The sequence below is a fragment of the Dromaius novaehollandiae genome, chromosome 3 (assembly GCF_036370855.1).
Source record: "Dromaius novaehollandiae isolate bDroNov1 chromosome 3, bDroNov1.hap1, whole genome shotgun sequence".
NCBI classification, from domain to species: Eukaryota; Metazoa; Chordata; class Aves; order Casuariiformes; family Dromaiidae; genus Dromaius; species Dromaius novaehollandiae.
In genome coordinates this window covers 60,853,726-60,881,251 of record NC_088100.1, presented here as the reverse complement: position 1 = coordinate 60,881,251, position 27,526 = coordinate 60,853,726, and the positions used below count along the sequence as shown (strand labels likewise).

Here is a 27,526-nt window from a genome sequence, read left to right as displayed (position 1 = left end):
GTTTACTGCATTTGCAGAGTTGCAACTAATGGCACTGTTAAAAAATAAAAAATTTTTAAAAAATTGGGTGCCATTGCAAATTCTGGCAGAACTACCAGCTTGGCTTTCTGCAAGTCTAATTGGGAAGAAAGGTTTTAGCAGTGACATCACATGAAACAAAACACCCAAAGTGCTAGTGGAGCTGTTTGCTGCTTCTGCAATGACCTAAGTTTGCTGCTTCTTGATTATTGGCACAGTTTGGGCATGCAGCCTTGCTGTCTCAGTTGATGGATCAGCCTCATCATTTGGATTATCAGGCAGTAGGAGCCAGGAAATGGAATTTGCAGATATGGTGAATATGAGAGCCTGTTGTGTTTATCTGGACTTAGTTCCTCTGGCCATTTGAAATACCAGTAATGAAAGATTGAGATGACACCTTTTGTTTCCAAGCAGCAATATTTCTTTCCACCTGAAGATTAATACTTTCTTCTCAGTTGCAGGACTTAATTCGCTGCCGGGCAGTTCCACTTCACAATTAAGAAAAAAATAAGAGGGAGGACGGCATTCCATCAAGGGAGTTGAACATAAAAATATCATTTTTAAAAGAGGAAGGAAATAGTGGGATTGTTTGAACAAGGAGGAAAAGAGGAAATACTAGAGATAACTTGAAGTATTTGGATCTTTGCAGAATCTTCAAGTGCAGTAAAGTGATACAAACATTGAACTACGGAGACATCAGTCTGTACTGGCTTACATCATCTCTCCTAGGCATTTCAGTGCTTAAGAAAACTTTAACTTCAAATCATTTAAAGTTGTAGAGGAAAGAGTCCAGAGTCATTCTACCTAACTTGATGGCCCAAAGGGTAAGTTAGGAGCCTACATCACTGTAAGTGTTATATTCTATCAGTGGAGAGGGATGGGCACACGTGTAGGCAATTCATCCTTTCACAGGGAGCCACTCTATTGACATGAAACTCTGTGAAAGAATGAGGCCTTTGGCCATTTAAATCAAATTCCTGTTGTAGTACAGAATCATAATGAAGAAAACCACAGGAAATTTAGCTACTCTAGGGCCTCAACTGCCTGTCATCCTTCCTCGCTTATGCCGACTAGAAGTAGAGAAGTTGTCAGAATAAATTATGATTAAAAGGGGAGATGTCACAGCAGATTATTCAGCATTATGGACTACTTCATAATAGCATATATCATAAAAGTTAGTTTTTTTAATTTCTAGACATCCACTTTCGTTATTCTTACAGTCTTACTTAGTAATACAAGGAAAACCAGAAAACATGAGTTTAATTTTGTACTCAGACATCCTTCTGAAAAAGACAGGAAGAAAGAGGTGATGCTAGCATTAGAAAAGATTTTTGCAGTTTGCTTAAAAATAAATAAGTCTGTAGCCAAGTGAAAATTATGAGACTGTTAGATTTGAGCTGAAGGTTCTCATGCTGGTCCCAGTGGGAGCATGAAAAGTGTAAGAGAAAACTGACTGTAGGAGTTTTTTTTTCCCCAGGATTTTCTTCCTTTGCTTAAACTAGATATTTTACTTTCTGAAGTGTTATCATTTTATGCTACCTTTTCCACTAAGCTCGAAATGGAAAAAGTTTGGGTTTTGGAGTTAAAAATAGATGCCTCACATCAGAAATCACCTGGGACTTCAGTCATCTGAAGAATTTATTTGTACTCTCAAAAATGAAGAAAAATAGCACAGAAAAATGTAGACTGAATAATTCTGGGTTTTGTCTCACCTGCATTGCATGACACATCAGAAGTATACTTCAAGAATTTTTTTACAGAAAAGTCTGGATAGCTTTGTGTATATTTATGAAGAATGACTTAGTAAAAGTAATGTTTCCTCTTATATATTTACACTAGACATTCAGTTTTGTATACACACTGTAAGACCTGATGGATGACTGAAGCACTGGTAGTATTCTGTCATTAGAAAACTTAGATGATAGGAAGAAAAAAAAATCTTAAGTTAAAAATCCAGTGGTCCAGCTATGGCATCCTATTAAATTGCTGTGAAAATAACATTTTTTTGTTGCACAGGATATTTTCAGCAGTTTTATAGGCTTTCATAAAAATCTCAGGTAACTGAAAATTGCAGTGTCTTCTTTAAAGATTTAAAAAATTGATGTCTGTGAAAAGAGGGAACTTTTGTGGGGTTTGGTTCTTCAGTAGAAACATTCTCATGAAATGTATGGCATATATTCTATTTTTTGTTGGTCAGAAACAGGTCAGTGAAAATTCTTCCTTGTACATTCTGAGAAACCCTTCACAGGCATCTGAGATCTGCCAGGAGCTCTGTAGCTGAACAAGGGAAAGCTGGAATTGGCATTCCTGATGTTTCGCTGTTAAAAAAGAGACAGGAAAAATGGTTTGGATTTTAAAATATTTTTAGTTTTTCTTATATTTCTCTTTATACAACAATAATGCAGCAAAAAACATCTGTTTTTCCCTTTGGAAGTATCTGTAAAGAGTTGAAAGCATGATTTGATGAAAGGACAAGTGTATTTGCCTTTAGAGTCTAAGTTGCAAACTGGGTGCTTTTAAAATCAAAAAGACAACTTTTTCCAGTGTAGCAGAATGCCTAAAGCAGGAGATGAACCGAGATTCTTTCTGTTCACAGAGGGAATGTAAGTAAGTCAAAAATGCCTAAAAGCTACCTCAGTCAACCGGGTCAGTCTTAATCATGATTTTAAAAATACCTGGATGTGAAGTTTTTAGTTTTGAAGGCTAGCAGTGAAGACCATTTATACAAAGGGGAAAAAAAGGCAGCAAAGACTTCTGTATGCAACAAACTAACCAAAATAAGGGTTTAAATACTTGTGCTCTGCAGATGTGTATTCGTTTGCAGTCTTGAATTGGGAAGATATGACATCACCCTTGGCACAGTCAGCAATGATGTAGTCTGTATCTAGCAGTTTGAATATGGCTCTGAGGCTCAAAACCTGCTAATTCCAAGTAGTTTTAGTCTTTATCTGGAATCTATCAATCTATGAATCTTTTGTATGGCAAAAATTAATAGTAGGGAGTTGGGATCATTCATATTCTACTGAATCTCCAAAGGCAGAAAACTTTACTAACAGAACTTTATGCGTCCACGCAATGAGCTACAAAGACAAATCTTGGCAATTTGCTGAAGCATTTCAGCCCACTGAATTTACTTCATTTAGCAGAGGACAGCAGCTGGTTGATATTTTCCACCCAAAAGTGTAAGAAATGTAGTTATGCAGAGTTTCATTGTTTTTGCTCTGCCCCACAAGAGGCATTGCACATTCCTGCAAGGGCATGCAAGGGAGAAATAATTCAACAGAGCACAGAACATAAAAGGCCTTTTTTTTTTTTCTTTCCAGTTCTCTTATGCAGAAGCTTCAGTATTTGTTTCTAAGGCAAAGCCATCTTTATGTGAAAGACCCTTGCTGATACAGTGCTGATTAGACCAATGACCATTTCCTGCCTCTGAAGGAAGGCATGGTATTTATTTAACCTGTAGCATTCCAGTCTGTCTGAATTTCCCCTGTGTCTTTAAGTCTGAAAAGGTATTAAACATTGTAAGCACTTTCATGTTAAAAGGAATCCAGCATGCTGAACAGAATCGGGAGTCTGAGGAAATAAGTCTGTAAACTAGGTGATATCTATGGGCTTAATGGGCCAAATAGCTTGGCCGTTCTGTGCATTGCATGAAATACATGACAACAGTATGTGTCCCTCAGCACAAGAGTATTGGGGTTTCATTTATTCATATTTTTCAATAAATTTGGAAATCCTCAACTGGATTTGAGGTCTGTTAGCTTATTCTTGAGTAGTTTCAAATTACCCTAAAATGTTATACAGATAAGGGAAGGAAATAAAAGGGAGATAAAAAGAATAAAATTGAAACACATGGATATTTTACAGTGTGTTTGCTAGCCAGACTTGGAAAAGGTGAGACACTATATTTGTATGCTTTATTAATTCTTAGCACTTTCAATGTTCATAACATTGCACTCCATTAACTGTTTGTTAACATTAAAGGTGATAGTTCCAAGCAAAAACTAGAATACCTACTAAAGTAAATTACTTCAGTGCCTCAGAGGAACTAGCTGTTTTTCTTCAAGTGTCTCTGATGAATGTTAGAATCTCCAAATCATTAATAATGGCAGTATACGTATTTATTACCATCTCTTTAATGTAGTTTCCCCATGTAAAGTTTTTTGCCTTGGCAGCTTGGAGGAAAAAATGTATGCCAAAGAGCCTGTTTATAAAATACAAAGGCATCCTGCAGGGGCGCTCTCTGGCAGGACAGATTGTGCAGGTATCCTTTTTCCAGTCATATCAGAAATTCTGAAGAAGTGTATTCAAGGTTCACTGCATGTGTATGATGGGGAGTCCCTTTCCTGTTAATCACATGGTTTTGCTACTTTACTGCTGAATGTAGGCTGCGAGTTTTTTTTTTTTTTTTTTTTTGTTGCTATCAGGGATGTAGTTGTTTTTACATTTGTACTGTATATTCTCTGCATGTCCAAGGATAACCTTTGCAAAGGCAGAGTCTAGCATTTAAAAAAAAAAAAAAAAAGGCAATCCATAGAAAAGATAATCCACACTTAAGAGGGCTATGAAATTACCATCTAAAATATATCAAGCACTGAGGAAAATCACCAGAATTTGGCATTTTAGTAAGAGCCTGAGAACCAGCTATCCACAGAGCAATTTTGTGTGTGTGTGGGGGGGGATCTGAGCTGGCTTCTGCATTCAGGATTCCTCACAGATTACTGAGAGCATTAGCAGAAATATTACAGTCTAACTTTAGAAACTGCTTTTACATTAAGGATTTGATTTAAAAAGGGGCAGAAGAGCATAACAATATGTGCTCTGGGGTTCTCCTGCTTCACCTGCATTCTGTTGTAAGGCAATACTGTCAGCTCTTGCTTTCGTTTATAAACTTTGCTTATGAATTTTGCTATGTGTAGTTTCTATATAATATGTAGTTGTAGGGGGCAGTATTAAACTTTTTTTCACTAAAGACCATTTAAAACCATGTCTCTAGAAAAACGAGTAGAACCTGATTTTATTCTTTCCACTAGAGACTGTATCTCCAAACATCAAACAACATAAACCACATTAAAATCCAGTGCTGTTCAAATGATATATCAAGGATTTTAGGTGCAGTATATTTTCCCCGGTAACGCCAAGCAGACTAAGTGAGCAGAAACATTTCCCTTCCCTGAACTTGGTTCCATGGTCACAGCATGACAACAGCCACAGAAAATACATAAAACTTAGAATATTCTCAGCAAAATGCTCGTGGGAGATATTACGATCAGAAAAACTTTACACAAGGTCTTGGGAGTGATGAAAGCAAGCTTTTTCCGAAGCAAGTTAATATGCCTGTTTTTAATGAAAGATGTAAGTGTGCATGCACACAAACAAATGATATATATCAGTTCCTGCATAATATATAGTCTCGCTCATCAAAAGGATGCTGAAACATTCGATTTCAAGCTACAAGGAAAGAATTATGAAAGAGTTCCTTATTGCTTTATTCACTTAATGAAAGGGTAGAAAAAGGATGAGTACTTACCTTCTTTTTGGGAGGTACCTTGAAATAGCCATTTGAATATATGACAGACTACTAAAATACTTGCATAAAGACATTTTATTATGAATGTACTGTATATATAGTGTTTTTTTTTTTTTAATCTGAGGTGCTTATACAAACAGGCCCATATCAGTTGAAGGATACCATGTTAGTTTGCAGGGCATGAGAGCGGTTGAACACCCTTCAGCTCCAAAGCTTTGCTGAAGTTAATCTCTTGAGGTTTAGCAGTACCCTTGGTGAGCTTCAGAAATCGAATACATCCTTTAAAACGGATGTTAGTGGTCAGCCCAAATTGGTTCAGGCCATCTGAGAAAGGAAGGGGAAAAAAAAATGGCAAAAGAAATTATGTAAGTAAGTTTGAGTTGGTACTTAAGTTTGTTCTATAAGAGTCTTGCAGAAGAACGGACTTCTCCAGGAATATTTCTTATGTTTTTATTTGCTGTTTATCTATCTTCTTTATTCAAAAAGTGGCAAACTTTATGACTGAATGTGATATATGCTTGACTTAGTGGTAACAATCTTCTTTCCTTCTCCTCTCCCAGCATGACAGTGGCAGAATCTGAACACATTTAAACTGCTGTTGTAAACCATTTAACTCAGTTACATGATATAGGAAATTAAGCATAATAGTCAAATGCCAGCTTGCTACCTACAAATGGTGTATGATGAGTACATACTCATCTGCAAATCTCCAACTGTTCCTCTATTTATCCACAGAATAATAGAGCAAAAGAAGGCCAAAATGGATGCAGTTCTCTTTAGCCCTAACATCATGAGACAGTCAGTTACTCAGTATGGACTTCAGATGTCATTTAAGGAATAGTTTTCAGAGTTTTCAAACACTGAATTTTATATATTTATTTATTAATTAATCTCTCTGATGGTAAAGCCAGAGATTTGAGTATATCTTCCTCATTAAAGCAGGAGGGAAGTCTTCTAGTCCTAACAGAGGGTAGGGGTGAGGGTTGGTTTGATGGGGAAGCTGGAAGTCTTTTTCTCCACTGCCTGAAATTCATGGCCAAACTTGTTTTTCAGTTCTCTTTCAAATGAAGTGGCTACAGGGATGCACTCCAGTACAAATCTACATGACTGATAGAAGTAAGGGTTGCACAAAGATGTTTACACCTATGGAGGACTGACTAGACGTAGCATCATGCTGTTTCACAGAGCATGTGCATCCTCTGACCTTGAACCCATCTATCTCTTCTTAAACAAGGAAGGGTGATAGCAGGAGATGGCTAATGGCTTTATGGGTAGCTAGGAATTGATATCCTTGCCTGCTTTTTGGTGGCAAAAAGTTTCTCTGCATAGGAAATTTGCCAGGAGCTAATTCTAGCTGGTTTACGACTGTTTTGCACTGCTTACGCAGCCAGGAGATGCCTGAGGTGGACTGGAAAATACATAAACCCTTACTGATTTTTCAAGATCGCTTGATACTGCACTTCAAATTTGTGATATTTGCATATATATAGAAAAGCTGTCACAGCTCTTGAACTGACCCATTTCTGTTCTCTGTCTCAGGCAAGGCTAGTTGGGAAAAATCTAGATGATATATTTCTCTGATGGTTTGATTAAAAAGGTGGCCAGGTATATGTGGCTGTTCAGGTATTGAGAATGTTAAAACAAATCTTGTGTGAGCTAGACTAGTCAGCAAGGCAAATGTCAGATAGTTAAATGTCCATGGTAAGTTTTTTTAAACCATTTCATAATTTGGTATGTGGCTGTGGCTCAAGACAGGAGTATCACTTAAACATATGTAAGTGTAGTCTTGTTTTGTACAGATTGCAGTTTTACTTCAATTTATTCCTCTTACTGCTAAATACAGTCCAGAAGAAGATAGTAACTCCATCTGCAGTGTTTCTTCAGTACTAACTCCTATGTTAAAATCCTGTTTGGTTGTAAAAATACTGCCAGAGGGGGGTTTTTTTCTTCTGGCACCACTTGCTTATCAACAGTCACTGTGACTGAAGTATAATCCTCTCATATCTCAGTATGAAGAATATTTTTTAAAAAGTTCTGAAGTTTGAGAAAGAAGGTTTTTTGGTGTACTGCATCACACAGATTAGAATGGGGGAAAAACAACTTCAAGAGAATCATTTAGGAGTTAATCCAAGAGCAGTTTTGTCATTGACCTCAGTATGCACTAGATCAGACATACATTGCAAACACATTTAGCTTTTTTGTTCTCAAGACAGAGGAAAACATTGTTATAAATACAATGGAATTAGAAGTTTGCAAACATCTCAACTGTGATTTTAGAAAGTAATGTGCTACTAGATAAGCCTGTTGATTGTCCGTGAATAGATAGATACCAGTATTCATTATCAGTATAATGGAAGATGAAGCTAGTTCAGCCTAGTTCTGGAACCTATTCGTTCAGCTCTGCTAGAAACAAGTTCTCTCTAGGACTTCCAGAATACTGAGTAGCAAATTTTGTTTTTTCCTGTAAAAAATCACCAGACTCAAGACACTCTGTGAAGACATTTATCAGAAATAGATGTTCTCTTACCTCTCTGTACAAGTTGTTGTCCACATTCTTCAATGCATATTTTACAGGCTTATTTACACATCTCCCCTCCTCAATAAAAGTACATACACATTCTTCAGTTAAATTTAAATTTGCCAAATGCTCTGACCATTGATTATAAAAAAAGAAAGATTTAAGAGGGAGGTTGTGTGTGGGGGCAGCAGGGTCAGAAAGAGTCCCTGTTCCTCTGTGACAGTGTCTGTATTTTAGAATGGGCAGGGGAATGTGTGAGATCCCCTTGGTGCTACAATACTTCTTGTTCCGAAATGCAGCTGAATGCAAAAATGAGCATCCATGCCAATGCTACAAACCTGGATATTCTTATTCATCAACTTTAGCATATTAGTCCTAATTGCATTTAGACATTATCAAGGTGGCATTGCTAGAGCATGAGTAAAGATTATTTGTGTGTTGAATGCTCACCAGGATATCCTCCAACAAAGACAGGATCGTTAGTGTCTGCTGAGGTCGATGCTCTGTTTGGGCTGTTACCATCCACCTGGTTGCCATCCACAGTCAGCTCTAAATGGTGTTTGATTTTGTTCGCTAGAACCTTGTGCCACTGTCCATCGCACAAGCTGCCTGGTGCATCAGGCTCATAGACAGCAGAAAATCGGCCCGCGCCATTGTCAACATGAAACATCACCTGAAAACCATGACATGAAAATAAGCTAGTTCTCAAAACAGTTCTGCATCGTTTGGTAAGCCAGCTCCATTTAAAAAAAATATGGATTTAAAATAAATGCAGATTATTAGCTTATTTTTATTATATCTTTGTCTTTTCAAATTTAAAATCAACATGCTGTGTTGATTGCACACACTAGAGCTTCGATTTAATAGCAAACTCCATTTGGGTGGATTACTGTGCCCTTGCACCAGTCTCACTGGAGTCTGGATTACGTCACTCAGATAAATGTTAGTGGAAATGGACAAAATTGTTGTATAGTCATTTTTCCACTTTTGTCTTTGTTTTTGGGGCCCCCCCAAAAAACCAGCTCTTTACAGTGATGGACTACTCTGAAATAGGATATATGCAAGAAACCAGCAGTATTAATGGCAAAGCCTTTTCTCACAGCTTTGCATATTCTCACTGATTTAAGTCCTGATGTTGTAGTTTTAGGAAGCTCAAGTGTTACAGTACCTTTTAGAACATCTTAGTAAAAGTATAAAAACCTTTTGATTATGGAAAGTGGCAAATGCTGCATTTAGGAGAGCCCTGATACTGACTAAGATGTCTTCAGATTGGGGCAATAAACTAGCATTTAAACTGTTTTTAAAAACAAGTTCTACAAAGACTCAAAAATGCTTCATTACTCACTTTTCCATCTACTAGTTCAATGCCAAGCCCATCCATTTTCTGGCTGCTAATTCCTAGAAGAACACCATTCCTTTGCATTGTACGGAATTCAAATTCCACTAGCAGGTCTGTTCCCACTTTGTATGCGCCAACTTGGAAGGAAAAAGTATAATAAAATGAAGCAAAGCATTTAATACATTATTCCTAATAATCACACAAAGTGTGTTGACAGTAACGCAAGGTAACATAGCACTATTAATGAATCCATTTCATGTGAAATCCTGTAAGTAACACTTATAATGGCTGTACTTAGTGTACTTAGACCTAGCTAGAAAGCCATATAGTCTATCATTAGGCAATACAATAAACACGACAAGTGGGATGTTCAAACTATTGGTCTCACTTTGCTTCTTTTGAAGTCAACAGGAGATAGGTAGTACTGAAAGTTTTTGAAAATACTATCTCCTGTTTCTTTGTTCTGTGCTTATCAGCAAAATTGCTGTTCATTACCTGTTTTGGCAAAGCCTGTTCCATCAAAGTATGTTCCTTTCTGTGCAGTGACAAAGCATTTTCCAACATTGAAGCTAGAAGTTGGATTATCCAGGTCAACAGGTGATTCTGTCATTTTAAAACTTCTGATGCAGCCAACAATGCTATAGGTGACCTGCATTCAATATTTCAAACAAAAAGTTTTACCGTGCAAAGCAAGCTTAAGTGCTCATAAGGAGGGCTGAAATTATGTTATCAAAAAGTACCTTTCCTGTGCTTATAAATCTGCTGGATTTATGGAGCCGAAAATTTTACATGGCTAATCCTTAATACCTGATTGTAATTGGAATCTAATCTCCATCACTGAGGATGAATTAAATTACTTTTCAGAGATGTGATCTGAATCACATCTATTTGGCTTAATGGAGGGGACATAAAATAATACACTGCATAATGAAACACAGCAAATTACATCAGCAAGCAGAAATTTAATGGCCCATACTTTACCTTTTTAATTGACTAGGTTATGGGGTTTGTTAGTAGACAAAGATACTGGATATAGTTCTCTGGGTTGCTGGTAATTTTTCTAGTTTTCTTTTTTGCTTCATTGTGGGCCTAATGTTGCATGGTAAGACTGAGGCAATGCAGGTATATATATACCTGCTAAAATAAACAGTAAAGGATTTTGGCCATACATGGTTCGCCATATAACCTTATGTAGGACCACTTATCGCATTCAGAATAGCTATTCTGCTGTCCTCAGAGGCTGGCAGAAGCAGGGAATGTGCTTGGGCATGTGGAGGCTGCCGGGCAGGACAGCAAACTGCAACTCGTTTGGCTTCTGTGCTGGGAGCACATTACTGTGCCTATGAACATTGTGGTGTGTGCGTAATTAAGCTGGTGGTGTTAGTGAAATTCTGGGGCAGGAGTGAGAGGCTGTCCAGGCTGATGCCACTGGCACTTGCATGACGAGTGCATCCCGGGGGCACCTTTGAAAGCATCCCTGCCTCTGGGAACCACTCCTGAGCTCACCCTCCTTTTTCTCTCTGAGGTATGCAGAAGCTGTATTTTGGTTCTCAGCTTGACATGAAGGCTTTGGTATGTGACTTAGTCAGGAATGTTTATCCCTGGTAATAGTGGGGGAGAGGAAAATGATAAATAAATACTGTGAAGAAGAAAAGGAAGACACACTCATAAGCAATGTGTCAGGGGAAAAATAAGAAACAACATAAAATACAGTGTAGAAATAAATACTTACAAATGCAGGCAGGAAAAAGGCACATCTGCAGAACAGGGAAGTTTTGACTATGCACACTACCTCCTCTATTAATATTCCTGAATACTAATTTGCGAGAATTTCCAAAACTTTCACTTAAAAAAAATCCCTAATAAATCAAAGCTACATAAACTCTGCTATTATATAGCGTAATACTTTTAAAAAGACCTATACAAAGTTTTCATAAGAACTTTAAAATATCACTGAATAAATTCATTTATTCATGAGCAATGGTTTCTGTCAGATTCTTCATAAATAGACCTTTTTTTTCCAATTTCTAAATGAAAAACATCTCCAAATCAACAAGCTTCGGTACCAAAAAATTGAATCTTGCTAACTTTACTGTGAGAATAAATCACAGAAATGCAAGATTTTAAACAACTCTGATAAGATGCTCTAACTTTAAAATCTCACTTTCCCTACAGAAAGACAAGTCTGGTTATACTTTAGCATGATAATATGATATATAAAATCTTTTGCAGAAAGTGGAGTTTCGAGTGCCTAAAATGTGAAATCTGCTGAAGCCAAACAAGTAGGTATCACAGTCTTCTGCATTGAACAGAAAGCCAGCCCACGTACATACTAGATTAGTGTCTAAAAAAGGTTGATGTGTTTTTAGTAGAAAAGCCTAACTAAGATAATACATGCTTTCAACTTCTTTTGCTTCAGAGACTTTAGAGCAGCCTACAGCACAACATTCTATTAATACATCATGTAATATATTTTACTGAGAATGACTGAAAGGTAAGCACTGCTTTTTACCTTCTGTGAATGATATTTGAAGTTGCAGCTTCATTTAAATCCCAAAGCATAAAAGACTGCCAGAATCTAACAGGACTATTATTACCAGACCGAGCCATTTGTCTGCATGGGTTGCCTCTTGCTTCTGGCAAGGAGCAACAGGTAAGGATCTAGTGGCACCTGTCTCCTTAGATTAGTAGTTGTTAATTGCAGCTGTATTTCAAAAAGCATAGTTTGATAGTATTAGGTATTATTTGTTATGGGTAGTTTAATATTTCTTTGTGTTCAGTGCCTCAGAGCTGTTTTGCTAAATCCAAATGATCAATAGATTTGTCTCAACTGGGTCTTTGAGCACCATCCAAAATTTGCTAAGTAGTATGATTTTATTGATCACTTTTCCTTAATGGACTACTGACTCTCGGGCTTAGAACAGTTACTCTGCCTTTTCGTTCTCTGTCCTAAAATTATTATAATGACTTGTTTAAGCCGAATCTAGCAATTCCTTTATTGTATTTATTTTGTCTGTTCTAATTGGTTGACTCTTGCCTGTCTGTAGAATGGTATTTGCCATTCTGTAATAATCTTACTAGAATGGTATTTACTCACATGCAATTTCTTTGAGAGTCTGGATTTCTTGCAAGGATGTGTAATTTTGCCTCCTCTTTACTCATTCTGTATAACCCTACAGAATGAGCCTAGACATAGTTGCTGACGCTATTCCATTTTTTTGTCCACTCTTATGCTGTACAATATGCCCAACTTGTTTGATATAAGGAAGTTGACCAAGTTCTGACTTTCTGACTTGAAAAATCCCTCTATCCAGAGAGAAGAGTCATGCAGGGAAGAGTTTTTCTCTAATTCTGATACTGGCATGTCTTTGGTGGAAGAGGGGAGCAGCAGGAAAGAGAGATGACTGACATGGATTTGTCTGGATAGTTGCAGTAAATGGCCTGGGTGAGGGGACGCAGTGTTCCTATTTAATCCCACAGAATTTAGGCCAAAAATGGTATTGATCTCTCTGGGATCTCCATTTGCCAAGAGGTCTTTCTAGTCATCATGGAAGCTTGGCATTCAAAAGGCCTAACAATTTAAAGTGACTCAATGATAAATTAATGTATACACATTTGATTTGGAAATAGAAAGAGGACAGCATAGTTTTCATGTTCTTGAAAATGAATTCTCTCCTGGTTTGGTAATAACAACACAAGCTGATTACTGCAGTAAGCAGCAGTACTACTGGGTACTTTGTCCAGCATAATTTTGGCTTCTGCTGTTTCTTTTAGGAAAGTTCACAGCTTGTTAGCACTTATTGCTAGGTGAATTACAGCCAAGAGAAAAGGCAGGTAGAATTTAGGACCTTGTCCTTTCTAGCTGTGTGGGGATTGAAGTGTACACAAGTCTATGAATCTTTCTACTCTTCCATAACAGTAACTATTTGCTATTTCCAGTTCTTTTTACTGGGCTCTGAGTCAGATCCTTATCCTGAATGAATTTTGTATACCTTCAGCAAGATCCATTTTATCAGTATTCTTGAGTATTTGGGTGGGGAGCGGGGGAGGGCAGGTAAAACAAAGCAGAACTGGGAAGACAGTGGTACTGATCAAGACATACTTAAGCAGTATGGGATAGCTTAATTAAACTTACCGGACCAATTCTTCTAGTTGTGTAGTTAACTGGCAGTCCTCCAACATACAGCATTCCTACAACATCTAATATATCAGCCTTCTTGGGACTAACAGTCCTGTTTGAAACATCATCTACTATAAGGTTTCCTTCTTGCTTGGTTCGAAATATTTTTATCTAAAAAGAAACACAAATGTAATACAGTTACAGAATTTCTGAAAATAGAGTGTTTTCAGATTGTGACTAGCCTTACTGCCCAAACTATACAACAACAAAGGAGAAAGTAGTAGGAGCGATCAGCAGTAGCAGTGTGGTAGCAGCTATGGATAATGTTTCTGGAACAGAACTCTCCTGTGCAAGCTTCTGTGCAAGCCTATGACTGCCTTTTAACTAGATCTATGTTAGGTAAATACATCTGACTATTATTTATTAGAATTACTAAGAGGATTAGGTGTTCCTTTTGACAGTGCAATTATTACTATCATAGGCATGCTACAACTTTATTTTTTCTAGAATCAGATAATAATTTTAAGTACTAGGAATAGTAAATCCTGAATGTTAATGGTACCTGTTACAAAGCTTTATTACAGCACATGTTTACAAACAATATTAAGTTTATGATTCCACTAGTTTGGATGTGCCTCAGATCATAGTTCAGACTAGAATAAATATAATACTAACTGTATTCCTAAGGCTTCTGTTCAGACAAATGGGATGTGAAGCACATGGAGGAAGTGTGATTGCTGAAAGATTGATGAAATTCTACCTCTAACAACTGTAGGCCAATTTCTCTCCAAAGAGTTTCACTGATATCTCTACAGATCAATATAATAATGGTCTGTATATAAAAAGGATTAAATATAAAATGCAATATGCATACTAGCAAATTTTAAAACAGCATAGTAGTTAGCTCATCAAAGTAGCAGAAAGAGAGAAACAGCATTTTCTTTGGCTTTTCTTTAATATGACTGCTCTTCTTTCAATGTAGCAGCACATCTGTCATGAAACAGGAGTTACTGAATATTGACGGAGTCGTTTGGAGGCAAGGAACTGAACTTGATGTTTATACACAACTGCAAATTCGAGATGGACAGTTAACCTGGGCAGGAGGAGGATTTAGTGAGTGAGAAAGGAATTGGGAATGGACACTCTTACTCAGGACCTAAAGAGACAAGAGCTGTGATGAAGCACAGCAGCATGGTGTGGCACAGCAGTGAAGCCTGGCAGGAAAGCTTTACCAGTGCTGTAGCTTCTGTAGGCCTGATGGATACAATTCTACCTAAGCCATTTCAAATGGAGAAAAGGTTCTCCTTAAAAGGATTATTTTAAGGAAAAGCCCTTGCTTTCTTAAAAACAAAAACTGTTGCCTTTTATTAGAAGAGGTTGTTTTTTTTCCCCCCTGCATCCCAAAATGGATTTTTCTTGCACTTGTTGGGAACTGTGCCTTTCTCAATTTGTCACCATTCTCTTCTACAGAAATGGGATCTACAGCAAGGCTCGATCTCTCACAGAGTGCCAGGCTGCATGCTCAAAGAGCATAGTCTTGCATTAAGAAATATATGCTCCAGTTAGTGCTCTTCAAATATAGAGAAAACTGGGCTAAAAGAGCAAAACACATCTTTGTTCTATATCTGTAGAGGGTCTAGCACAAAGGGGCCCTGGTCCACTGTCAGTGCTCCTAGGCATTATGTTAAACAGATAAATAATGACTAGAATTCTTTTTTCCCCCTGATGAAATAGTTTGATTTAGAAATTTGCTACCATCAAAAAGTTCCTGAACAAAAATCCAATAAAAATAAAATTTCCATGGAACAGGGTGGAAGTGAAGCAGAGAGGGAGTAAGGATGTCTGCAAAAGGGTGATGAGAGTGATTCAAGCATAATAGAAAATGCAAGTAGTTTTTCTCATTTGATGATGGGGATGTGGATGGTGACTATCCAAACATCTGTCTAAAATCTAATGTCTCTTATAGCGTATAACTTGAATACCTAGTTACCCATTTTCTTTTCTTCTCTCTCATTATTGGTACCTTCAGGCTTTTATTGTGCTTAATGAATATACTGTGTGTTTGTTGCCCTTGGCCTAGTAAATACTATATTTCATGGTTGTGATATTTCTTCTCTTATCATCCAAAAGCCACTGGCATTCTATATATTGATAAATGCTTTCTCTCATAAAGCCACATAAGAGGCTGCCAAATATATCTATGAATATCATATTCATTCTCTAATGAACTTAATTAATAATGCAGGGAAAATTTACTTTTTTTTTTTCTGTATCCTTAGCATTAAAACTGAACAGTGACATTTGGCTTTGATTATGTATCCAATCATGACAAGGTGTTGCTCACCTGAGTCATATTAGGCAAGAAGGAACATTTTCTGCAGTTCCTTACTACACATGGCACATATTCTAAATATGTCTAGAAGTATGTGTTTTCGGAAGGACGTATTTCAAAGACCAGCACTAACTTTTTTGTTAGTGGAATATGTACTGTATAAAACATATACTTAACACTGCATCTGAAAGCACAAATTTTCCAGACTACCAAAGTGCCTAGTTAAAAGTTTAGCTTGTATAGACTACGTCTTGAAAATATCTTAAAGCAAGACAAAGATCTCTCTTAGCACTACAGAGAGTAATTTAGCACTATAGACTGTTATACCTTGTGCCACTGGCCATCATTTATTTTGCTGGGTATCATTGTGTTGGTGTCTCCACTGCCCAGATCATATGTGAAGTAAGGCAGTCCATTCTTTATCTGAACAGCAGCAAAATCAGCATGGTTGATGCGGGCCATATAAAAGAGCAAGCCAGAATCAGCCATTGTTCGGACTTCAAACTCAATTGTAAGTCTGAAAATCAAACAAACAAGACGACAAAAGCAAAGGAAAAGATATTCAGTCAGACATAGACAAACTTACCTATTAGTCCATGGACTGTGGAGATTTAAAAGTGCAACTTCAGCATGGAATTTCTAGGTATAATTCTCAACTGTAGCTGTAGTTACTATCTCAAAACCCCCCAGCATTTGTAAAACTTCAGCGGAGTCATCGGTCACCCACACACACATGCTTACGAAGAGGAGAAAGCTGTAGTGACAGTTGGCAAAGGCTGAGTTTCTAATGAGTTGTATGCCTGAGGACAGGTTATAAAACTTTTAAAGATGGACAGCGGAGACTTTACAGTAAGGATATTAAACACTGTTGTTCTGATTTCTCCCAACAGAAAATGGGGATGTGTCTGAGCAGAGCTGCTGTCTTGTGAAGATCACTGACCCCTCTTACAGAACTGTAATGTCAAAACTCTCCCCTATCGACAAGCCTTCAGAAGCTACCAGCCCCGTATGAACACTGAGAAGTGCAGAACAGCTGACAGTGAGGGTGATGCCCCTCCCCACATGAGACGCATTTATTGCATTTGTAGGTCTGTTTTTCTTGCATCAAAGAACCCAGAATGTGATTCAGATTATCTGGATGCTAAGGTTATAGTGGCAGCAGATCAGTAGCCTAGCCCAAGTTGAGCTACCAAGTAAGCACCTGGAAGTAGTTCATAATATAAACACAAAAAATCATTCCATGAGAACAGTCAGGCCTGGATTGTTATTTGAAAATAAAACATGCAAGGACTGTGGGATTATATATATATTTTGATGATTTTCCTACTTTTCTAAAATTAGTATAAATGAAAATATGCAGTATGGCAACTTTGTAGATAAAATAAGTGGGAAAACGATGGACTTGTAAATCAGTAAGGCTGCAAAAATATTCACTGGTTTGATATGGCACATTTGTTAATGATTATGTGCCTTCACAGCAAAAATGAACAATTAACAAGTTATTGCTTCAAAAAGCCATTGGAAACGGCATGTTTTTAGAAGCAGCTCTCGGAATTCCTTTGCATGTCTATGTGTATATGTATATATAGTTGTACTTTCGGAGGACAATTGTCATTTTATCTGGTAATTCTGCAAGTTTGATTTTAACTATCAGAATAAAGAGGAAGAAAGTTTGCTTATTACACGAACCAGGAAACTTCCTTCTAAAAAGAACTCAGTTGTATTAACTCAGTTGTATGAACTGGTTACACATTCTTCCATTTTTTCTTTAAGTCAGTTTGGGATTTGTATGTATCTGAGCCTTTGCAAACAAAGAGGTAAACTGTGTTTGCGAGAGCTACTGAGGTGGACTTGCTTAGATTTCATGCCTAAATGCTATTGATGTTCACTTAATGATGTGAATTAGACACAGGATGTGATCTTCAGATTAGGCCTATAATTTGGGGGGGAAAAGCTTTTGAGAATATTTAAGGGAGGGGCATTTTATCTGACATTATTCCACCAAAGCGTACTATTGAAATAAATGTTATACCTGTTTTTCACTTTGGTGTCATCAAATGCAACTGCAATGTGGCTGTTCCTTGAAAGACCAAATTGCTTGCCACCTTCCAAAATGGCTGGTTCTGTGTCAGCAGCACAGGAATCCTGCAAAAAATACACGGATCATACAAACTTCATTTTCTGTATCTCAGCTGGGCATGTGCTGGAAGTCTTTCAACTGCTCGGGAATTGAGTATTCTATGTATTACAGACACTCGCCCTGCTACATTGCAGTGTGTTGACGTCTCATCACATTAGCTAACATTACAAACCAGTATAATAGGAATTCAGTTTAAAAGCAGAGCTCATAAAGCTGGTCGTAAAAGCAAATACAAGCAATATATGAAGAGTGCTGCTTTTCGTGCCATCAGTGGATGTTTACAAGATCCCTAAGTGATTTCCAGGCAGCTTAGTTTACTCTTAGCTCACATAACTCTGAGTTTTACACACTAGGATACCCTCTAACAGAAATGAAGCAAGACTAAAATTTTAAAGAGAGGCAATTCTGTTGACTTGAAACCTAGTCAACTGAAAAATAATGAGTTAAAAGTAGTTTCACTTCCAGCACCTGTCAATGAGTCCTCTGTTCTACTTTTTCATGTAGTTTAACAATTATATTCTTTGTTTGAAGTGCTCTTATTTCCTCTGTTATTGTTGAAAAGCCCACACAAACAATAGGGGCAGCTGACTGATTTATAGAAGAAACAATTGTTAAACTCCTTCAGCTGTCTAACACATAAATGTTACCTGCTGGGGAAATAGTCATCCCTCTCTCTTATCTGTTTCATTTATATTAATCTTAAAGTGATACTTTAAAAACAATGGAAGGTAAAACATCTTCTGTCCAGTATAATTTTCTCTCTTTAATTTGACCATGTCCTTTAATGTCTGGCTCTAAAGCACTTTTATATGTGGGTGCCAGGGGCCATGAGAGACCATGGTAATTACCAGCTCCTATTCATACCTAGTGTTTGCCTCCCATTGAGAATACTTTGAAGAAACTGTGCAAAGGATCTAACGCAGCACAATATCAGGACAACAATACCACAGAAAAAAGCCAAACTTTGATAGCCGCAAGCTCATTTTTAAAGGACTGTGGCTGATACGGTTTTGGATTGGCGACAGTCTCTTATTTGAGCCCTGACTCAGCGGGGACCTGCAAAGCACAAGGTGCAGCGCTTTGCTGACAAAGAGCTCTTTCAGTGAAACATTTTGAAAATGTCATGAGTGAATCATCAGACAGTGAGAGTTCAACTGCAAAGAGGAAATTTCTTTTTTTTCCTCTCACTCAGTTTTTCAGTAGTGACATATTTTTTTCACACGTCACAAATCTTCACAACAGTATAGAGAATTAGTCAAAAGGGAGTATTCTTTGTGGAAAACTATGACAGAGTAGAACACCATGCGTTATGACAAATACACATCAATATGCGACTAAGAAAAAAATGTAAGGAAAAAATGGGGAAAATTCAGCAGGACCAAACTAAGTTATGAATGTGTGATAGTAGTCTTCCAGTGATCACCAAATGGATAAAAAACAATCTTATCCCCTAATGCTGGATAAAGTTTCTGATTATTTTAAGCTTTACAACTTTATCTGGTAGTTTAACATCTTCAACAGCATTTGGGCTTGCTTAGATTTGGAGATCGGGACTAACTACTGGTGCTGGTACTGGCAAGGAACGATAAATACACAAACACATAATTTTGTGTGGGACACTTACATATTACATGGTAAAAGGACACATAGTGGCATTAAATTGACTCCCAGGATGGTTTAGGTTAGTAAAACGCCCTGACACCTTGGCTGCTCCCAGCATCAGCAAACACTGTAGTGGTTTTTCATGCCAGCTGGGGGACTGTAAGGGCAAGGAAGGGGGGAAAGTGCTGGCTTGGAAAGAGCAGTGATGACTGGAATCGTAGCAAGCACACACTGATTATTTGCTGATAAATACCAATCAATAACACTGAAGACACACTGGGAGGATGTGGAAATGTTGGTAAAAGAAAAAAAAAACAATAGGGCAGTCTTAAAAAAATTACAGGCTCTATTCACAAGCACGTCTCTGCATTTGTTTTAACTGAGGACAGCCAGCTCTACAGCCTTCACAAGAATGTGAACTGAGCATGGATTATTAGCCTAAAGCTTCTTGGCTCTGTTTATCTATAATGGTCTTAAGGTGTCCTACATTTAAACTGTTTAATAATCTCCCATATTACCTTAGAGCCTCAGGACTGAACTCTTCAACTAGCCACTTTATCTATCTCACCCTTTTTAGGTGTCAAGGACTTTGGTTAAAAACTGTGTGTGTATCACAGTGGCAATGACAAACAGGAAAGCGCACTGGTGGACTGTGTCACACATTCTCTACACATGATGCTGTATTAGCAATCACAAAGCAAGCAATTTATTAGGGGGAAAAAAAAAAGCACCACTGACATAATAGCACCACAGCTCATTCAGTAGTGTTAATAAAACAAGTAAGGAATGCTTGGAAAAATGTTGGAAGATACCATCATGGAGCCATATGCAGATGTAATGCTGGCGCTCTTCATTTCAGTGGCAAGTGAATCCTGAGAAGTGGTAAATAACATGAGGCAGAAGCAGCAGTTAGCCAAGCACTGGTCTCCGTAAGAAACATTTTAGCATCTGTAGCAGGCAGCAGCAGCAGCAGACTGTTGACCACTGTATTTCCCAGCTACCCTACTGCTAGGGCTTGTCTTGCCCTTAGTAGAAGATAGATAGTCTCTTCATTTGGAATTAAGCTTTCCCCAAGCAGATGGGTAACAGAGACCTAAAGCATATCCTAAAAGGTCTTAAACAGAGCATATACCTTACTTAAGCCTTATATGTGGAAACAAATCTTTTCCGCTTTATATTTACCAGATACGGTCTTTCCACAATGGGCTTCTGTAGAGCTAATTGTCATACACTGAGTGCTACCTCATTATTAAATCATGCCTCATTATTAAATCATTTTGTTGCAACATTCCAGAAAAATACTTAGGAAAATTTAGATTACCATAAAAAATATCAAAAAAGCTTGCCTTATTTGCAGTACTTTCGAGTCTACAGAATACAAAAAAACCTGTTTTATTTTCCAAGAGAGAAAGTGGAAGAATGCCGTTTTATTCAGATTTTTATTTTAAACACCTGTTTCAAGTTATCATGGATATCTTTTCTGTCTATTTAGATATCTAATATCTAAAACATCTACTTACAATAGGACTAGTTTCTGGTATTAACAAGTAACTGTTCCTCTCGATTTTGCCTTTTAAAAGTTAGCCCTTAGAGCCTCAGAAAAAGTGCACACGTCTGTTTTTTTTTTTTTTCTTTTTTGATAATGCATGATCAAAAGACAATATCTGATAGCCTGACTGCACTCTTTCACCGCAGTGAGAGTTAAGACTGGATTACTCCGTTACCTTGGTGTTGCCTGGTTCCTTGTCTTTGTATGATAGCCTTACTGTACTGCAAATTTACTTATTTTTAACTCCAAACTGAAACGTGCATCAGACCCCTCATGTTACAACTACTCCACCTTGTGGGAATTACTCGAAAATGCTGCCCTAGCTCATGGCGGGGATGATGCATGAAGCCGCAACACGGAGGCTAGGGCCTGGGTGGTAATGAGGTGGCACTTGCCTGTCTTGTGCCCCTGGTTCCCTTTGCCAGGCACACAGACAGCTACGTGCACTGTGCAGACTTCAGTCCTGTAGCGTAAAGCTATGCTATATGCACCTGGCCAGTAAATTGGCCATAAACCTCAAACATAACTTTAGTGAGTAGAGTTCTTTGGCCTAATTTTTGTACTGTGGTTTTTTTTTTGTCTGTTTGTTTGTTTTGTGTGTGAGAAAATGTTGCTATAATCCTACCTGTGTCCAAGGAAAACCAACTGTGAACTCTGAAAACAAGTCAGGTAACGAAGGATGCAATGAATTTGGATTCTTTTGTCCCTAGCAGACAGCCTCACATCCAGCTTACTCCCTGAAAATCATGACTGTGGTTTTTTGGAGGGGGGCTTACTGGCAATTCACTGGTAGTCTTAATCACTGAAAGTCTCACGGAAAATTCCATAAACAAAAACAAACTTACTGTTCTGTAAAGCTGTGGCAGTGAAGAGGCGTGAGATGGGAATGGAGATTAAACCTGACCTTCCTCTAGATATGGAAGCTTTTCCCAAAATGGTTGAAAGATCTTAGGAGGAAGACAATCTGGGAGACACTGTCAAAATTACTAATTCTTCTCTATTTTATATATGTAAAACGGGAAGTTAAGTATCCCGGCTGTCCACTTCTTAAAATTGCCTTAAATTATTAAAGTTAGAATATATTGTAATTATGTGTCTGAGAAATTTAAACGTAACAGCCTACTTTGGTGAGGTACTCGGGCAAGCGCGCTGCCCTGACGGAGGGCGAGCAGCAAAGATGCCCAAGTGAGGATGGTGATTGCCTTTCCTCTTGAGGCGGGGGGAGAACTGGCCACCTCGGCAGGAAGTTCAGAGGTGTAAACGGGCCCCCAGCTGGGAAATGTGCAGTCCTTTCACAGTGTTTGGAAACCTCACCCATACTGCACTGTATAAACCTGGGGGTTGTATGCAGATGTAACAAAACACCAAGGCTTTTTTCCTATGAGGATTTTCCAGGGAATATATTACTCAGTTTAATATTCAAGATATCTAAGCTTACATCTTTTCTGGACAGGAAAGTGCTTCATCAACTTCTCAAACCATTGCCCTTGTGAGGGAAGAAGTTTTTTATTCAATTTAATTGTGTAAGACCCCTGCTACGTAGCTATTTAAGATTTCTGGTAACAACTGTTGACTTCTTTTTGGCACTGACTGACGTTTCAGTTCTCATATCCTAAGTCTCCTGACTAAACTTACAGAATAATAGTGGAGGATTTGCCATAGCAAATGGGACCTCTTGTCTACCTGTTTCCTCATCCTGTCACTGACATGGCTGTTACCACACACTTTAGCAAACAGTGCAAGTAACATTGTAATGATGTGGATCTCCCATAGAAAAATTTCCTTTCCAATGCCAGTCAGTGAGTGGTTGCCTTACATCCTGGAGGGTGAGGATTCAGGGCTAAGCATGCAGGTCAAAGGCAATTTGGCTGCTAAATCATTCTTTAAAATACTCTTGCGATAATCCAAGCAAATGAGATCAACCAGTTTTTCACTATCCGCTGGTTTCACTGACCTGCAAGAAGGTGTTTCCTTTATAACACTATGCTGAACTGTTTCTGTTATTTGTGACATACTACTTTACTATTCTTTATGGCTGTTTTTTCTGTTTTGCCTTGCAAGAGAAATTTTTCAAACTTTATCCAAGAGAAGTGATCTACACTTACAAGTGCTGAAGTTAGAGATGGCGTTGCAGGAGGAGGGGAGACTCCAGGAGGAGCAGTCCCTGGGCTTTCTTTCTCCCCATAAGCATCAGGCTCAGGCTGGATGAGGACTGTCGTGTGGATTGGTTTATCTTCTTCCTCGGGTGGCCTAACCTCTGGTTCTAGAGAGGGACATTGGCCAATATCCACATTTTCAAAGGACACGGGCTGAGCGAAGTCCATGGGGCTGAGGACATACAAAGAAATCAATGGTTTTCGTCAGTTTTTCTGCCTCTTTATCACCCATTATCACCCCCCCCCCCCGAAAAAAAAAGCTATATGCTTCAGTGTAATTCCACTTCACAGGACAAAACAGCCAGGATTCATCTGACCTGTTTTAGGTACCTAAATAGGGCACTTAAACTAGGAGTGATAAGCACCATTGGGTGGCCTTCCTGTAGTCAGCATAGGAGACAGACACCCTCTGGCAGACTGTAGGAAAGCTGAATCACATTCTGGAGAGGTCCTTTTCTCTCTCTCTCTCTTTCTCTCTCTGCTGTACAGGGATGGAGTGCAAGTTGATAAGATCCTAATCTAGATTCTTCAGTAAGTGAAAGAAAGATTTAGAGGAGAACTTTCTGCAGAGGTTTTACTTTATTCACTGTTCTTTATTCACTTTCTTTTTACTTATGTCATCCTTCAAGATTATTGCAGCAGATACTTTCCATAAGGCAAATTAATCCCCACAGTGATTTCCAGAATCTGGATACTCTTGGATATCAACCTTATTTAAAACAAAACATCATAATGTATCATAAATACTTATCACCGAGGCAAGCCTTACTGCAATGTTACACTGATGAATTTCTCTAATTTTATTGTTAAATAGGAAGGTGTTGTCTTGTCTGTAAAACAGTTTAGTAATTGCATGTCACATGGAGTGCATATTGCAAACAAAAAAGCAAGGGCACATTAAGCAAATAGAACCTATTCTTAGGCTCGCTGTTACTATGATTGCCTGTGACAATGAAATTTCTTTTTGCAGCCAAGGCAGTTAAACCAGGCTTCATTAACCAGACGTTTGTTGGCACTAGCGAGACTTACGTGGCATTAATGACAAGATTCCATATACAGCCCTCGAAGGGTGGTATGTTTCTGAGAGGTACAGTATGAAACTCAGAAGAAGTACCCCCCACAAAGAGCTTCTTTACAGAGACAGGCTGGTCTGTTGGTAATTTCTGAGTCTGGACTTTGTCTTCATCTACTTGAACAGTAAACATCCTATGAAAAAAGATTTAAAACCAATATATATATATATTTTATTCTGGTTATTGCCTGTATTGAAATCACCATTTTGCAGGCCCCATTTACTCCTGACCAGCTGTAACACTGAACCCAAATTATGTAATTAGCAGCACACATTAAATGAATATTAACCACTAGAAGGTTTTCAGCTATGCTTCCTTGGTAGTTCTCTGACAGGGCTTGGCAAAGCCATGCTGTGCAGAGGCAATAATATTAGCCGCTGGTTTAACTGAAAGAAGTGGTTTGTAGCACAACAGCACTGACATGGTAAGAGCCAAGCTTGCTGTACTGTGAAGTTATGTATAATCATATAGTGCTCAGCACGATAGTAACAGCATGGGGTCACATTTTGTTTAGCTCCTTATTTCCTGGTTTGTACAAGTTATTATCTTCTTGCTGGGGGACAAACAATGCTCCAGACTGCTCTGATTGCAGGAATCAACTGCGATACATACTGTACGTTTCTTAAAAAGATCTGGTTAGTTTTTCTGGGGGAGAAGGCAGAGTAAGAGAATTGCTGATTGTTCACCACATACTGGTATAATTCACTCTCATGGGTAATGCATATGTTACAAGCTAAAGACAAAGCACCTCCACAGAGCAGACTGTGGAGGATGTAAAGAGCAAGGTACAAGATAGTTCCTGCAGCCTTCTGAAGCATGATGCTCCTGGCTGATCAAGCCAAGTCAAGAAATGGGAAGAAAAGAACAAATAGGGAAGGGGTAACTGTGGTGAAGGATATGGCTCTGGTAGAAGCAAGACTCCAAATGTGAGAGAAGAGCTGAATGTTTGTACGTCAAAGCTACTGAGCTATCCCTTGTGCTGCCGCCTGCTATTCGTAGCTACTGCTGGTCAACACCTTTGTCTATATACAGTCCATCTCATCTTTAGCCATTACCATCATAAACATTTGGCGCCAAGTAGAACCATAAAATGATGTGCATTAGTCCTCAGCAGTATCCTATAATTACCTTAGAAGAGAAAGAAGAGAAGTATTATAGATGTAACATCCAGTTATGTCTTGATGTACTATCACAGGTCAAGCTACTGTATGTGCCGCAGCACTGCGTACAAGACCTTTCTTTGTTGTTTAAACTTTTTATCGTCATCATTATTGCATTAGTGTGTTCTGTCACAGAGGCACACAATGTTTCACATAATGCACTCATCTCTTTCTAAAATAATTCTTTTCTCCCAAAGAATTTACGGTTAACCTCCAACTGGACATTAAAGCTGGGGAGAATACTGCCCAAAGACACTATTTACATTTTTTAATGATACAGAAAAGTAGATCAGTCAGAAAATTATACTGACAAAAGACAAAGCAAAGCAGGCTACAGAGAGGACAGAAAGGCACCTGGTGACTAGACACTGGGGAATTGTTGCTCAGGGAGGCTGCTAGGAGGGCTCAGGACAGCTGAGGTGTCGAGGGGAAAAAAGAGAGTTAAATTGCCAGCCAGACAGTGCAGCTCCACATCTCACTGCTCAGGGTACAGAGGTTGCAGAAATGTTTTAGTATTAAACATACCCTTGCTCAGTGGGCCAAGGTGAAAAACTGTAAAGTGCAGTTCAGAATGACCACAGCAGTCTGAACTGCAGTTTTCACCAGTGGCCAGAGCGAAGCCTAGTGTCCATCTTGATTGGCTAAGCCTATTCAGTTATATCTACCACATTTGATAACCTGCTGGATGTCACTGCTTATTTCCAATTCTTCTTTTTTTTTTTCCTAACAAAACAAAACAGAAGAACCCCATTGTTCATAGTGCACTAATCCACAGGATGTTTGTAAGGCAAATGTCTGCAACAAGGCTTTGATCCTGTTCAGAACAACAGTTATTTCAGACCATAAATAATACTGACTGCCCGAGTCCTACACACTACAGTGTAATATATTTGCTGTTTCTCATCATTTCCTGAATGCTGAAGCAGTAATCGGTCTAGGCTTTTTCATAATGGCTGAGAAAGGGTAAAGGAAGTTAAATAAATGAAATTTCTTTTAAAGGAACATGCCCTGAAAAGGTCTGCGATGGCTTTCCAGCAGTAAGAAACGTTACTGTTTATCTGGAACTATGCGCCTTCATTGTTTTAGCATATTCAGCTGGGCACCACTGTAACCCCATTTATATAAATCAGCTCACGGTATCTCAGAAAGATTACATGCTGCTGTGCTGTTGCTATTTATTTACTTTGAAAATGGTCTTTCTCCACATGTCTTGAGAAGGTGACTTACTGCACCTCAGCACTTATTTCTTATCCACAGATTACCTTACTAAAATATATTTGCCAAGTAGCAAAAGGTTGAAGATGGCTGTTCGGGCAAATGCAGATCTTCAGAGAAACAGGCTGATAACCTGTGTAAAGCACATAAACCTTGCTCTGCAGAATAATAAGCACTGTCAGAAACAGACTTCCAAAAATTTCTGGATAAGGAAGTAATGACACTGATACTCTTTGCCTCACGGAAGCATTTGCATGGATTGCTAATGATATCTGTGCATTAGTTTTGCTGAATTAACTGTGCTGTGTGCTCTGTGGCACTCTTAGGTATTTGTTTGTTACCCTTTAGTGCGTTCGATCCGGATAGAGTGTGCTCTGCCGTCGTGAAACTTGCCCGCTTCGGGTCTGATGGTGATTCTGTGAGGATCCCGTATTCCAGTGGAGATGTGCACCTCTAGTCGACCTCTATTCAGGAACACTGCATAGTAGGCCTGCAATGTATATATTATTAAAAGGTAAGCTGCATTTGAAAATAAACCATTTGGCTTAGTTTTACATTAGTATATCTATTGTATTTTCTTAAACCTGTTTCTGATTTGAGAAGATAACAACACAGGCTCAGATCCAGACACTTTCCAACTTCAGGAGTGTAATCTGCTGAAACTTCACCTAAAGCCACTGAGGATAATATGTCAAATTCTGCCAGTGTGCACTGGTATGAATTAAAAATAATCTTCCCTGAAATTAAAGGCATTATTTTAGATTTAGTGGTATA

General features: G+C 38.3%; 1 protein-coding gene across 1 annotated transcript in view; it reads right to left on the bottom strand.

The window, feature by feature from the left end:
* Window positions 1-5,604: 5,604 nt before the first annotated feature.
* The window catches only part of LAMA2 (laminin subunit alpha 2), a 368,849-nt gene continuing 346,927 nt past the window's right edge, over window positions 5,605-27,526 (bottom strand). The window contains exons 54-63 of the mRNA XM_064508966.1: window positions 27,094-27,242; window positions 24,334-24,510; window positions 23,254-23,476; window positions 17,890-18,002; window positions 16,185-16,374; window positions 13,541-13,696; window positions 9,901-10,054; window positions 9,412-9,542; window positions 8,517-8,739; window positions 5,605-5,872 (exon numbers count right to left, since the gene is read on the bottom strand). Coding sequence (XP_064365036.1) covers window positions 5,715-5,872; window positions 8,517-8,739; window positions 9,412-9,542; window positions 9,901-10,054; window positions 13,541-13,696; window positions 16,185-16,374; window positions 17,890-18,002; window positions 23,254-23,476; window positions 24,334-24,510; window positions 27,094-27,242 — 1,674 coding nt within the window. The 3' untranslated portion in view covers window positions 5,605-5,714. The remainder of the gene's footprint in view (window positions 5,873-8,516; window positions 8,740-9,411; window positions 9,543-9,900; window positions 10,055-13,540; window positions 13,697-16,184; window positions 16,375-17,889; window positions 18,003-23,253; window positions 23,477-24,333; window positions 24,511-27,093; window positions 27,243-27,526) is intronic.